Here is a 14723-nt window from a genome sequence, read left to right as displayed (position 1 = left end):
AAGCAGTTTCCGTTATTATATTAGCTAACTACTACTATTTAACTTAGTTACCATTAGGGTATAATGGCATTTAGGAGTAGGCTTAGGGGTATTATTCTAGGGCACAATTACTATAAGGACGTTAAATCGGGCGTTAAGCGATTAATTAAGGGATATTAAAATTGGCGATAGGGTACAGGGATAATTAGCACTAATTATTATTATCACTAATCTACCAGGTATAGCGTATAATGGGGGGCAGTTAAGGCACGGGGAACTACTATACATTTTGGACCTTGTAGCCTATTACTTAGCTAATAGTAAGGTTGCCAACTGGCAACTTTACTTCAACTACCCTCGAAATGAATCGCCAACCTCAACTTGCACCATTGACTTGCTAACTTAAGTCCTCCGCTCCTACCCCCATCCTAGCATTCCAGTTAACCAAACCCCTACCGGCTATGCCTACTACGCCTCTCTACCTACCACCAGTTTTTTTTCCGCGAGTCCTCTTTAGCACCGAAGCCCTTCTTGCCCTCGTTGCTACTGCCCCATTATCTGTCTTTCTTCTCTTTGGGATGCTTTCGCCCGCCTGTTCGCCTGCCTGTTCACCTGCCTGTTCGCCTTCTACAACCTCACCGCTATTGTCCGCTTCGCCATCTTTATTGCTTAGCCCAGTTATCTTCAACGTTAACCTATTACGCTTGCTAGTTGTATGCTTGGCTAGCGGCTCAGCCAATGCTGGATCTATTCCAAATCACCATATTAGCAATTATCCTGTAGTATTTAACACTACAGCTTACCTGCCAATTGCTCAACGATATCTTCATTGCCTGCGTTTTCATCGTTTTCCTCGGGGGGTGGCGTGAGCGCTTCATCGCCTTCGTCAACCGTGGCTTGAGCCGCAGCCGGAGTAGGGGAACCATCTTCTTCATCCAGTAAATCCCCTTGACGACTGGCGCCTGGTTTACGTCGCGGAGTACCTACCGAATTGTTAGCAAGTTACCAGCTAGCAACTTCTATCGAACCACATACTAGTATCAGCTTGATTGAATTTGCGAATGTTAAACTGAAGTTCCGGCGCTGGTGGAGAAGTACCTGCCGAATTGTTAGCAAGTTACCAGCTGGCGACTTCTATTGAACCACATACTAGTATTAGCTTGATTGAATTTGCGAATATTAAACTGAAGTTCCGGCGCTGGTGGAGAGTTCGCAACTTTCTGTTTTCCTTTGCCTTTAACCGTAGCTGCGGTGGAGCCCTCCGCGTCAGAACCGCCTGCTCGCTGTTTAGCAAGAGCCCTAGCATCCTTTGCTGCCTTGATTTTTATCGCTTTTTCCACAGCTCGTTTTGCCTTCTCTGCTGCTGCTTCAGCAACTGCAGTAGTCTTCCGTGCATTGATAAGTTCTAGATGCAACGTTAGCAGTTTACCAGTTAACTTTCGCCAATAGAATTACGTACTTTTTTTGTTTTTCCGACTTTCCAACATCTGTTCTAACGTAAGCCCCAAACCTTCTCCGGGAAGCTGGTCTTTGCTCGTAAGGTCATGCACGTCGCCCCATTCGTCTCGCGGGCTTCTTTGTCCAAACATCTTGGTGTAATAACCAATGATCATGTCTCTTGAAGCGCTGAATCGTTCATCTTCATCTTCGGAGTCGCCGTGGTCAAACGAGTTGCCAGCTGGCATCTTGAAGTCCAAGTCGGCTGTGGCGGCGAGCTGCATGTAGTATTTCTTCGCAGCGCGAGATTGAATGACCTGATCATATGTATGATCAGTTGTTAAAATGAACGCATTGATTTGATGAGTTTGACCGATTCTCCAAACTCTACCAATCGATTGGTTTGCCGTTGATCCCGAGCCTGGCACCTCCACCATAACAATGTTATGACAAGCCTTCTGGAGATTCGTGCTTGTCGAGGAGCATCGGTAGCTGGTAACGCAGACTTTAACCTGATGCAATGGATCATTAAAGTCCGCGATAACTTGATCACGGTGTGATTGGGTGTGAGCGGAACGAATGCTGACGAATTCGATGCCTACCATCAGAAGAAAAAGTTCTATATTCCACTGAATAACCGGCCATTCGGTAAAAATTAAGACCTTTTGGTTAGCATTGATGCAGGTATGTAATAGAAAGCCTGCTAGCCACTGAAGCTTTACCGATCGTTTACACATCCATGTAGCAAACGTAACCCTATCACGGTAGCAAACATCAACGTCTTCGCCTCGGGTAAGCCGATGGTAAAAGGTCGAACCGTGCACACCCTTCTCATGCCAGCCATCAACATGCTTGACACCAGTCGGCGCTCTGCTGCGGAACCTGTCGAGGCTTGCATTGAAAGAGGCATGCGAAAGCCAACGATGTCGGCCCATATTGATATGACCTTCTCCAGTCACGGCGTCTGCACCTGTTCCCATATTGTTGGCGAGGATCTTATGCGACTCGGCATACAATTCGGCTTGCGCGCGCGACATTTGGAGCTCAACGGTAAGGACACGATAGGGGGGGATGTCTGCTCCAACCGTAACTGATTTTCCGGGCTCGAGTTCTACCGTTAGGCCCTTGTAACGACGTATTTGACAGAGCATCAGAATTGGACGAATTAGTGCGGCCGACAGGTTAATATCCATGTTTGGACCACTTAACGCCCAGAAGCGTTCGGGGTCGAGCGATGCACGATACTCCTCTAAATCTAGATGGTGCAAGTTGCCATCTGGCAACTTAGATATCTTTCGTTGCATCATAGAGTATTCTGATACGTCGGAGAAGTTTGTATCCAATGGCATAAAACGATTCGAGACGCCATGCATTAAACTAATAATGCCCCTGATATCAGCGGCTTGGTTGCCACAAATTGTTGCGCTCACCAGCAGCAATTTTTGCGGACGCATTAGGTGAACGGAACGGTGCGTTCGCGTTCGAGGGGACTTCAACTTATGGGCCTCGTCGCAGATAACCAAACCAAAGTAGTCAGGAATGCGAGACTTTAGTTTGAGCAACTGATCTTCGTCCATTTCATCGTCATCGTCGGGCCCATCCTCTTCCTCCTCTTCATCAGTAAGAACACGACTACGCTTGCGGGTTGATTTCGACCGTCTGGGCATAGCGGCTCCGTCCAAAGTGCGTTTATACCACGTTGAATAAGTCGACATAAACACATGACAACTTGTGGAAGGGTCATTCTGGTCCAGCGCTTCGATTGTCTTTTTTAAATCGTCTACTGACCTAGGCAGAATGTTCGCCCGAGTTGTGATGGTAGCTTTGTTCGGTGCACTGTAATAACAGTACGGTTTCAGGTCCGGGAACAAACGAAGTTCGTCTCGCCAGACACTAGCGGCCAACGCAGGAAACAAGATGAGGGTCGGCTTGTACGGGCCTGGAGTTGTTAAGTTGCCAGCTGACAACTCGGCCCCAAGTTGCCAACCAGTAGGTGAATTGCCTGAGGCCAAGACTTCTGTATCGCAGCGGAAGATGTTCTGGATCACGGAAAGAGAAGTAATGGACTTGCCGAGCCCAACATCGTCGCCGAGAATTGCTGATCTGATAGGACTGCTGAGCATGTACTGCGCCCAAACGGCCCCTGTTACCTGCCATGCTTTCAGGGTTATTCCAGACCCGATGGATGGAGTTACGGGATCAACATCCAACATGGAACATGAACTGAGATAATCAAACGATTGGGCCGTGGCCTGGTTAGTGCTGTTCTGCAGTTCCCAAAAAGCTGCTTGGTAATCGGGCTCCAGCTCTTTTCCCGCGGCCGTAAGCGTGGCTTCCACTTCGGATACATGAAGAGCATGTGCAATTACAGTATCCGAGGTGGTGATTAGATTCCCTGATGCTTGATCCACACCTGCGGTATCATTATTCTCAGCAGCGGCAGGGGTCGCTGGTGGATACAGCACTTTTGCCTGTGCTGATATATTTTGTAGTAGCTGGATCTGAGCTTCTGGACTCAACGAGGTGAGAAGGGGATTGCCGTCTGGAGATGTCCCGGATACCCTAGCTGGTACATCGCGAAAGCTGTCGGCTAAGGCGTTGAGAAACATTGAAGGCGCCGAGTATATTATGTTGCCGTTGGGTCCCTCCTTGTCGCTAATATACTCCTCGTCCGACATCTCTTCATCTCCGGAATCAGCGGCGTCATTAGCCAGAAACCCAGTAAGGAGCGAGTTGCCAGCTGACAACTGCGCTGCTTCTGCGCTTGTCACACCCCGGAAATCATCGTCCGTCAGGTAGGTTGGTTGTATGGCTTGAATGTTCTGAGCACGCCCTCCCTCTTTCTTCGATTTTACCTTTCTGGTACTTGCGCGGTAGAACCATCGCAGAAAGACGTACGCGCGGTAATACTCTTCTGGCGGCTTCCTTCCAACAAACTGTACGTCGTACTTAGGATCATTTCCTGCTGTTGGGAACCGATCGGGATTATCCTTGATGATTTGATAGAGGGTAACGACATACCAGGCCAAGGCCCTGTTATGGTCCGTTTTGTCGTACTTACAATACTGGAGTGGTAGGCCTGCTTCAAGGCATGCTGTGGAGATAGATTCTGGGTCATTGATCATTTGAAAAATGTTCTCGGCCTTATAAGTAGTTTTTTCCGTATGTTCAGCAACACCAAACCCTATTTTCCGGTATTGAAGCCATAGAGATAACGCTGAATCGGGAACCGAGGCGTATGCATTAACGTAATCTCTTAATTGCTGTGTATCTAATAGCCCAAGATAGCCAGCGATATGGGCCTGGCTGTCAATTAAGCCAGTCGGGATGACCTTCACTCCTTTAGGGTTTTGCTTAATAGCCTCTGCGGGTGTAACAGCTTTAATCTCTCTCGCTTTTTTCTTCGGTTGAGTGTTAGCGGCGTCATCCTGCACGTCAGTGGATGGTCCAGCCGCCGCTACGGTATTTTTTTGGGGTTTAGTCATTGTTGAATCTGTAGGAACGGGCTAAGTTGCCAGTTGGCAACTTATAGCCAATAGGGTAAATGCAAAGGGAAATAAACCAATTGGAATTAATAGAGGCTGGTAAGAATGGTTAGCAAACGGACTGTCTCTATTTCAAGGTTACCTGACTTACCGTTGAGAGCGCTCCAGGATACGGTGCAGGTGCTAGTGCCGCCAATGAGTGAGGTAGACAAAAAGACGTATCCAAGCAACGTATAGTATCCAAAAGAGAGCAGGGTTGCCAGTTGGCAACTTGCAGCCACTAGAACAAGTATAGTTGAATATATATCCAATCTAAACTAGTGCAGGCTGGCGGGAAGCAAGAACGTGACCGGCGGTTGAGATCCCTAGACATATATGCACAGTTAATAAATGGACTATCTTTATTTTAAGGCTACATTGTTTACCGTTAAGAGCGCTCTAGAATGCGGTACGAGTACCATCAATGAATGAGGTGGATAGAGAAATTTATCCAAGAAATGTGTATGGAGAGAAAGAGAGTCAAGTTGTCAGCTGGCAAGGGTCGGGCAAGATGAGTGGAGTGTAGAAGAAATGGAGGATTGGAAGGGCTGAAGGTGGTAAATATGTAGATTGACGCTAGTGGCTAGCGCCGTTTATATGTGTGAATGAAAAGAGTCTAAGGTGAAGGGCTATTCACAAAAGTGAAGTACGCGTTTGAATTACGAATATGGTCACCAAGGTTGCCAGCAGACAGTGAAAAGTTGTAGGAAAATATAGCACCGAGGGCGACTAAATCTTGCCTACTGGCAACTTACAGTAAATTACACGACCAGCTTCCAGCCCTTTGACGAGCGCTACGAGATTTCAAATTCGGTACACGCATCTAATCTCGCCTGATTGCCACCAGCTGTACATAGTAATTGTAGCTGTAGCTGCACGCAATGACTATTTGGTTACCCTGGTGAATTAAATTGAAGCAATTTAAAACTTCCTCCCCTGCCCTATTTTTGCCCATACCGTGGCCAAAACAATGCTGTTTCCGTAGAGAACCGGTCAAATTGTACAGGTGGAAACCTCACGATATTTCACAAATATCACGTCACTGAAGTTCTTAGCTAAGCATGGGCGTTCGCTACAATTGCTATGGATAATAGTAATCAAGCGAAATCGTCCGCGAGTGAAATTACTTTTGTAAAGAGGGGGAGGCTAGTCGTGCACATAGCTGTGCAAGGTTTAAGATACGAGGGCGACATAAGCGAGCGGGTGTGGCTGCGGGTGTAAGCGGGGCATGGATTTGCAATAAACGACACTCTAATTTTAACCTTAATTTCATAGCGGCATACAAACCATCTACCCTTGCGCATAGGACCGGCACTAGAGTATATACTAGCAACGTTTCGCTACGTAGTTCTAGTTGTTCTAGTTGCCAGCTGGCAGCTTATACGGTATGTTTGTATTATTAAGACTAGCCCTAACTAAAGCCACTGTAAAGTTACAATGTAAAGCATTGATAGTGTATAAAGCATCGATAGTGTAGTTACAATGTAAAGCATTAATTGTGTAACTACAATGTATAAAGCATTGATAGTGTAGTTACAATGTATAAAGCATTGATAATGTAATTACAATGTGTAAATCCTGGTTATCTGCTAACTAATACCATGCCACTTTTATATGTAACCAAACCCAGGACGTCTGGCCGCCCATTCTAATTATCGTCAACCCTCCCTAATCCCTTTTCTAGTGTTCCGGCTCTCTAGAATACCTACAAGTTACCAACTAACAACTTCCCTACTCTTTACTGTCTAGGGTACGTGCTGCGGTGTGGGGTTTATCTAATACCGTTCGCAAAGCGGAGAGGTTGCCCGCTGGCAACTTAGCCTGCTTTTGCCTTGGTTTTCGCGTAGAATTCAGTTATTAATTGGCAGCTGGGGTAGTATGTTTATATTACTAGCAGATGCTACCGTCTAACATAGAGGTGTAGTTGAAAGACGGCCAGTAACTAAAGAGATTGTATCTCCAAGAAACCCTACTGCATAGATCCCTGCTATCCGCACTGCCAACGCTACCCGTAACCCATATGTAAGCCAACCCCTTATTCAAGTTCATACTAAACTTTCCTGTCCCCATTTCCAACGGTTGTAACCCTTTAGTGCATTCGGCCATCAAAGAATCTGCAAGTTGCCAGCTGGCAACCTAGCCTATTCAGTTCCGGTCCAGGTGACGACGGTAGAATATGTTGAGCAGTTCGAAGACGTTAAACCAGTTGTGAGGTAATTGCCCGGCTAAGTAGCAGTTGGCTAGATTTGGGTCGACATAGCTAGTGTCTAGCAGTTCTGGCTCTTCGTCCATGGTCCCAATAATTGCAATTGCAGTGATGTAGTATGCAGGTGGAATGTCTATAGCGACTCTCTGCGGCATTGCGAATGGTAGACCGGCATTTATTTGCGCGATTGAGATACAGTTAGGTTTATGGATGAGGCGGATCATCGATTTCCAAGTTATTTCGACTTCTGGTTCATTCGGCTGTCCAAAGTTACCCTTACGAGCAACCAACCACTTCTTCATAGGCGAAGTTTCGTCTTGGAATTTGAAATCACAAAAGCTATTCAGCTCGGGTGGGGACATGCCCATAGCCAGGGCAGTTCTGTAAATGGCAAACGCGTCTTTGTCATTCAGAGTTCTAATCTCGTCTCGATCGGGCTGAGAAGAATCGGATTCCGGAGGGGCGAGGTTGGCGGTGTATAATGGCATGATTTGTCTAATTCTATACTTAATGTTAATCACTGCAGCACCAATTTCTCAACCATACCGGGTTACGGACCGATTGAATTATAGGATAGACGTCGGTTATCTAATAGGACGAATGGAGCCTGAGATTGGAATTTCACTTAAGTTGCCAGCAGGCAAGAAAGATTTGATAGAGTGAAGTGTAGAAAAGATGGAGGAGCTGGGGCGAAAAGGTTTATTTAAGCTATCCTAAAGCGCTAGCCTGTTTTTGGGTAATACCTAGATGTTGCCCGCTGGCGACTTACACTACTTAAGGATCTGCCACTAATGTAAGCTCCTATAATCATGCTAGGCCTTTTGCTAGTCAAAAAATTCCAAATCTAACCAAGCCTAGAAAATGCCACCAACCTTACTCAACTCCCTGCTACACGCTTAACAGCTAACTAGGTCTTAAGGTATCTGCACCTTCATCCATACCTAAATCGCCAATTGTAAGACTGCCGGTAATTGGTGGTGCTAGCCCAATCCGTACAGCTCTGTATCTGAGCTATAGCGGCATGGATAGAGTCCATATATACACATGTCGCAGCATGCATTATCCAACTCGGGATCATATTCTGACCCGGGACCAGTATCCCCATCGTCCGATATTGGTAGCGAAGACTTGTTCGTGTCGTCGATACCTAGGTCTAGGTTTTCGTTGGTTGGATTGTGTTTTTCGCTCGTAATCATAGTGCAGTCTTTTCTCGTGTTTGAATCCAATGCTTGGTCGTATGCAGTTAAGTTGCCGGCTGGCAACTTCGCTGGAGTTGATTTGTCAGTAATATCAGTCTTATGCGTTAAGTGAGGTCTATATGTTAAAGCAAAGAGTCTGAGTATCTTATGTGCAAGGAGCCATTTACATGGACATTTGCCTCCGAGGAAGAACTGCCTGCTTTTACGGTCAAGGTCGCTGATGACTGGACGAAGCATAGCAGGACTTTGGCATATGACGGCGTACATTGAAACTATCCAGCTAATGCGCGCACGATGTGGGTGTCCGGGTGGGAATGCAGCCTCATTAACGGGGAGTCCGGCTGCCAAATAGTCTTGACTAATGCTTTCCGGGTGATTTATAAAGCGGAAGATGCTTTCCAAACTGGGTGCTCTGCCTTCTTCGTTCTCGCATCTAAAATTAGTTGCGAAACCTAGTAGCCATTTCTTTAACGGGGAATGCGGGTCCGCGTAGGAGGTTTCTATAAAAGCCAGGTAGCGGCCTTTAAATTTGATAGGAAGGTATAACTTAATCGGATGTTAACGATGGCTACGTCGTTATCTAAGAGGATTGTTTGGCCAAGTTGCCAGCTGGTAAGTTTAGGCTGGGAGTGAGGTATAAGGAAGATGGAGGGAGCTTTAGCGAATATCTAACGCAATTTAGAGGAGATGAAAGCTAGCTGGTAGGCAAGTTGTTCTGGGGCTTTAAGAACACGAGAGGGAATGTTAATGGCGGATTATATTTCGGAGTAATGGTAGACGACTTATATACACAATATGTTTGCACTGATGGCCTTTTTCCGCGTACGGATAGGTGCAACCAGGCGTCTTACTGATAGTCACGGTGTATATATTCCCGGTAGTGCCAGCAATATCCACTGCCTCCTCTGGAATGTCTTTAGTCCCGCTGTGGGTACGGGTAATAACAAATATCTTCTGCGTCAAGGCACGTTCTTTAATTGTGGTGAATGACTAAGGGGGTTTTGCTCGCCATCTAAATGTAAATTAATTGGTGTCTCTCGCGGGTCATTAGGAGACTAACTTTCTCAAGCGCTTCTCTTCGTCGGTATTTCTTAGACTTTTCTTTGTCTTCTTCACCTTCTGCGGATTGCCCTCCCCCAACTTGTATTCATCACTTAAGCTCTTTAACATGGCCGTGCCCTTTACGTTCTTTCCAAGAAATATAACCTCGTCGTTGGGGCTACCCTCAGTTATAGTCGTACGAGTAGACTTGCGTTTGCGTTTGACTCCATTAACTATAGAGGTGCTTGAATCGGTTGCGCAGCATACATAGTATAAGGGATCTTTTGGCCCCTTACTTGGGTGCACGCCCGGGGGCTCTCAGGAGCTATCAAGGCTAGCTTTCGGCTAGCCCTTAGCACCTCCTTATAAGCTCCTCAGGCCTACAGCCCTTCCCTCCTCATCGATTTGTCTCTGTACGAGGCTATTGCCTACCCTTATTACCATATCGTCCTCTTCCATCGACTCTCCTGTGACTTATGCTCGGCTTACCTGCTCCCTACCGTACACCCCGGCGATTATGCCTCACACGTAGTTGGATCGGGAGCACCCATGTTGTTGGCAGAGAGCTGTAACCTAAGGATTGATGAAGTTAAGGGGGGTGGGCTGTTTATTTAAGCATGTATTTAGCGTTGAAACATAAGATGAAGAAAATCTTGCGTACTGGCAACTTAGAATAGTCTAGATCTACTAAGTCTTAATCGCTAGAAAGCAAAATAAAGCCAGGCGTTGGGGGACATAGGGGTAGCTTTGGTCTAAAGTCTAACGGCTATACCAATGCTTATCAATTTGAACTGGTTATGTTCGGCTCTAGTCTAGGCATGCTATATGTGTCGTCATCGGTATCGTAACTAGTGTCATTAGTTTAGTGAGCATTGATTGCGTCGGTATTCTGGTCGGTATTGGTGTAGTTACACGATACGATTAGGACTTCAGCCGCGCAGGGGATTGATAAACTATTATACTGTTAACCAGTTGTCTTTGATGGATACTTAGAGTTACTTGCTCCATCTCTATAGGCCACCTTCCTTATCTACGTGTTACCTACGAGCGAGTTGCCAGCTGGCAACTTACCTGCAGTTGCCAGTAGGCGACTTGTCTGCAACCGTGTTCTTCGTGCCATTCCTATGAACAATACCAATACAATAGGATCCTTAATGTAACATTACTTTGCCTAAGGGTATGCAATATTAGTATTGCGGGGATACGAGACGGACTTCCAGGACATAGAGAGCATAGCAGCGTTCTTATCAGCAAAGTGGACGTCGATCGATTAGAGGTTCTTTAATTATCACTTAAGTTAGTGTGGTTTACCTAAGTAATTAAGCAACGCCAAGTCGAGGGATTGCTACCTTAATAAAGGTCTTAAATAGTATTATAGACGGCAAAGGTAAATAGTAATATAGATGGTAGATGGCAAATCAAGGCAGTTTTTTGGAAGTTTTCCTAAAAGTTCCCCTAGCTGACGGCCCAACGTAGTACAATATTAATATATTATTTTGCCCCGGAGATCGGTTCTAAAAATGAGGCCAAAACCAGTCCAAAACCCAAATCGCACCTTTAACATGGCTGCTTTGCCCAAGGGTATAAAACATCAGAATACTTGCGTATCCGAGTTAGGTAATTATTTTCCTCAATAACGTTCTGAATTCGTTTTACTTGGCTATATATTAAGTTAGCTAATTCATAGAGGGAGTACTAGCCTTACAACTTTCCCTCCTTATTGCGACGGACGCGATATATCTCATGCGGTAGCTCCTGGATAGTTGGGGGGTTGGGCGTGTCTTTCTCCATGTCCATAGTAATATGAAATGAGATCTGGTTCACCTCTGGGGCTTGAAACGGCTCGATGTGAGCGTGGTGTTTCCAGAATTCCAAATCATCGGTTGAACGTCCTGCAAAAGCGAGATACGCCTTAATGGCATCGATGTACTCGGAATAGTCCCGACCGGTAAATTCGTTTACTCGAAGTCTGAGAATTACACGTTTTGGCTGGCGTTCAGCACTAGGGGGTTCAGCACTAGGGGCGTTTGACATTGTGCGGTCTAAAGATTTTAGGGGTTGACCTCTTGGGATTTCATGAGTGTGGGGAAATTGCTCGGCTATTACAGCATAACCGAAAAGCAACCCGGGCGGTTCGCCTACGGGACCAATGGACACTTGTTACGAATTAATAATAGGGTGTCCACTTAAGTATAAGTAACGATCCGGCAGTTCCCCAGCAATCGTCGCATCCCACTTTACCCTTCAAGCCCATCTCCTATATAAGGTAGGAGGTGCGTTAATTATTGCAACCTTATACTCCGGGCCTCGTGAACCCATAACACTGCTACTATTAACCCTCACCTGAACTGGGCCAGCAATCTGCTAAGTCCTTAGCGCTGAAGTTATATACGTTACGCCCAATTCTTAGTCATACCTATCGCTAAGTACGTATTTAGACACGATTACTGCGAACCCTGAGAGCTTGGAGGGGTCAGGCCAGAACAAGGTGGACATAAACCAGCCAAGTCTTGGTCTTGTATATCAAGGGCTCGTGGAAGATCTCGAAGGGATCCACTTGCAGGCATACAAAGTTTTCGGTCAGGGCGTGCAAGAGCCACCGAACATCTGACGTAATCATAGGCATTGAGATGGCCACACCCCTGATAATGATGGCAACGTTGCTCGCACATTTAAAAGAGAATAAATTAGGGTCAGATCTAGGGGGCGTTAAGGATGGCGTGGCCTTAGTAGGGTGTTTATAAGGACTGACGCCGCACTATATAAAGGGTTCGTAGAGTCGGGCATCACTGCTGCCCGACAAGGCGCTACCTTAGTAGCATTGCACGCCACCGGGCCACATAGTATTGGGGTAGGGGAGTACTACTGGTGACAAAGGAGATAAGAGAATTCCATTCTACAATTTTAACGCATGCGTAACCGTCACCTAATGATTTTTATTTGCTATATAACTATATATTGAGGTTGCCAGCTGGCAACTTTGCCCTAACAGCCTCCCCTTTGGTTTTAGGAAGGTACGTCGCCCCAATTTCCGGACCCAGGGGGAAATAATGCGCACGGGCGAAGCTTTGGCTGATAGCTTGACGCGATTTCCTACGGCGATTCCCTACCTCACGCAAATCTCCCATGCCCACATCGAATAGCCATGGATGCATCAATTCTAGCCTCAGGCGTGACGCCTCAAGAGACGCGATCGTTCCTTCTACGCTCACTTCCGGCATTGTTTATCGGCACGGACACGGCGGCAGTGTGGGTGCGTGACAGCGCCAACCCTAGGCTCTCGTTCTTTGTTGCGAAGTCACCAGAAGATGCGTTGCAGTGGATCCGCCAGTCCTGCAGGCCTGAAGTGCTTCCACGACTTGATCCAGTTAATGCGGATAATGCCAATCCGGACCCTCAGTCCCCTCAATCGCGAATCGAGGACGACAGCGATTACGGCAGCGCAGCAGAGTTTCAGTCTCCGGACAGCACACGGGATACAAGCGACGACGGCAGGGGCAAAAGGCCCATGTCTGATGCTCCCCTATCTCAACCGGCTGCCAAGCGTACTCGGGACCACACGGCTACACCAGACCCGGAGTATATTACAACAGTCGGTAATGTAAATAGGCGTAAAGAAAGGGACAGGCGTAGAAAGTTTGAAAGTAAGCTTTCGGAAGTCTTCGTAACCGAGGAGGAGGATGACATACAGGATGCATATGTGCGGGAGAACGGAAGGAAACTTGGCTGGCTAGCTAAACAGGCTGACTGTATGGGAATGGGTAGACGAGAGGCGTCTGCGTTAGTCTACAGGGCAAGCGCTATTGGCAGCGGAGAAGCCGTTGAGAACGTAAAGGCTGTACTCGCGTACTGGCGAAAAAACGGCACGGTGGATTTGAACCGGCAGACTGCTCCCCAATCGTGGCATCCTGCCACGTCGCGTCCTCCCCCGTCGCACCCTCCCCCGTCACGTCCTCTCCAATCATCGTCGCAGTCCTTGGTTACTTTTAGCTCTAGCAGCCAGAATATAAACGCGGCGCTGTCGGGTTTCCGAAAGGCTTTCTTTGACGTTGCCAGCATCGAAGCAACTGGGATACTTCAAGAGATCCTTTATCGCCATCACCTCGCACGTCTCTACGACTGTTATCGAAACGCGGAAGCACTTCTGGATGGTACGCGACCAAGCGCACGGGGTAGAGGTGTTAGCGACGCGTCTTTGGTTAAGAAGCAGCTCTTTAAGGCACTCTACCCGTCCACGGATACACCTTCATCGCTGGCTGACTCGTCGGCTCCATCTAGCAAGCAATGGCGATACTTTACAAAGTGTCTTACCAAGGGCCACCGATGGTATTGCATGCGGGAGACACTTGGTTCTGGTATTCTTGCTCTTATTCCTACATCTAAAGTACCTCATTCTTTTGTGGAGCGGCTCTCGTCAGGTGTGTTTAAGGTATTTCTTGAGCTTATTGAGCGGTTTTACCCGGACGCCATTAAGTTTGGTCGACTGATAGAGGAGTTTATACAAAATGCGTTGGTGGGCCGGCAGCCGCCTCGTAGTCATCTTCCTATTGAAGATATAAGTGATGATCGACTGCAGGAAATGGATCTTTCCGAGGTGGTCCAGCTGTTCGAGGGTTATCCTGCACCAGCTATTGAGGATATTTCTTCCTCAGCTATTGAAGATTCTTCGGCTATTGAGGATTCTTCCTCAGTTACCGAGGTTTCTTCCTTACCTATTTAACAAGTTGGTGGAATTATTTCCGGCTAGAATTAGGCGGTCGGCGCATTTTTAGCGCATGCGAGGGGCGTCGGTGGATCGGTGACTTTATGTAACCGTCCGCCAAAATCAAATCGACCACACCTTTTTCTACCTTATTGCGACCGTGCATATTACCACCGCTATATATAACTATTTAAAGATATAGAGTAAGTTGCCAGCTGGCAACTTAGCCCACTTAACGTCGGTAGATCGTCGGAAGCACCGCCAATCGACGTTTTTGAAGCCTCTGCGAGAGCCTTGATACCCTCCCTCCAATCAAATCAAGCCCATCCGCGTAGCGGATATTCAATTATCCGCCAAACAAATAGGGTATTAATTCCTTAGCTTAAGCTTACTGAGGTAACCCCGGTCACTTGGGGTTTTGTATTATTAAGCTGCGGGGTTAGCCGGAGCACAGGCCATGTTAGTATTATCCTAACGACCACTGTCTCCTTAATTCTCTGCTGCAATAATTTCTAGCCTACCTGCTTACCTATACATTGCATCTCTACCCCTACTACGATCTATGGACGACATTACTACCGGTCAAACTCGTATTATTATTAAAGCCTGTGTTACAGATATACCTGGTAATCCTC

At 46.9% G+C, this 14723-nt stretch overlaps 3 protein-coding genes across 3 annotated transcripts; all 3 read right to left on the bottom strand.

Annotated features, from left to right (window-relative positions):
* Positions 1–215: 215 nt before the first annotated feature.
* K441DRAFT_701865 (uncharacterized protein) lies at positions 216–4901 on the bottom strand (the record flags this gene model as incomplete). The annotated part of the gene is made up of 5 exons (XM_067653372.1): positions 216–726; positions 783–962; positions 1015–1077; positions 1130–1384; positions 1439–4901. 5 exons carry the CDS (start codon positions 4899–4901, stop codon positions 458–460), a joined length of 4230 nt encoding a protein of 1409 aa, XP_067496014.1. The 3' UTR covers positions 216–457.
* Positions 4902–7085: 2184 nt separating this feature from the next.
* K441DRAFT_683271 (uncharacterized protein) lies at positions 7086–7634 on the bottom strand (the record flags this gene model as incomplete). Its single annotated transcript, XM_067651675.1, has 1 exon — positions 7086–7634. One exon carries the CDS (start codon positions 7632–7634, stop codon positions 7086–7088), a length of 549 nt encoding a protein of 182 aa, XP_067496013.1.
* A 1494-nt stretch (positions 7635–9128) lies between these two features.
* On the bottom strand, positions 9129–9299 carry K441DRAFT_650065 (uncharacterized protein; the record flags this gene model as incomplete). Its single annotated transcript, XM_067646972.1, has 1 exon — positions 9129–9299. A coding segment is annotated over one exon (171 nt), but the record flags the coding sequence as incomplete, so codon positions are not given.
* Between the last annotated feature and the right edge of the window lie 5424 nt (positions 9300–14723).

The sequence above is a fragment of the Cenococcum geophilum genome, assembly GCF_001692895.1.
Source record: "Cenococcum geophilum 1.58 unplaced genomic scaffold K441scaffold_161, whole genome shotgun sequence".
Taxonomy (NCBI): Eukaryota; Fungi; Ascomycota; class Dothideomycetes; order Gloniales; family Gloniaceae; genus Cenococcum; species Cenococcum geophilum.
This window is presented reverse-complemented; position numbering and strand designations above follow the sequence as displayed.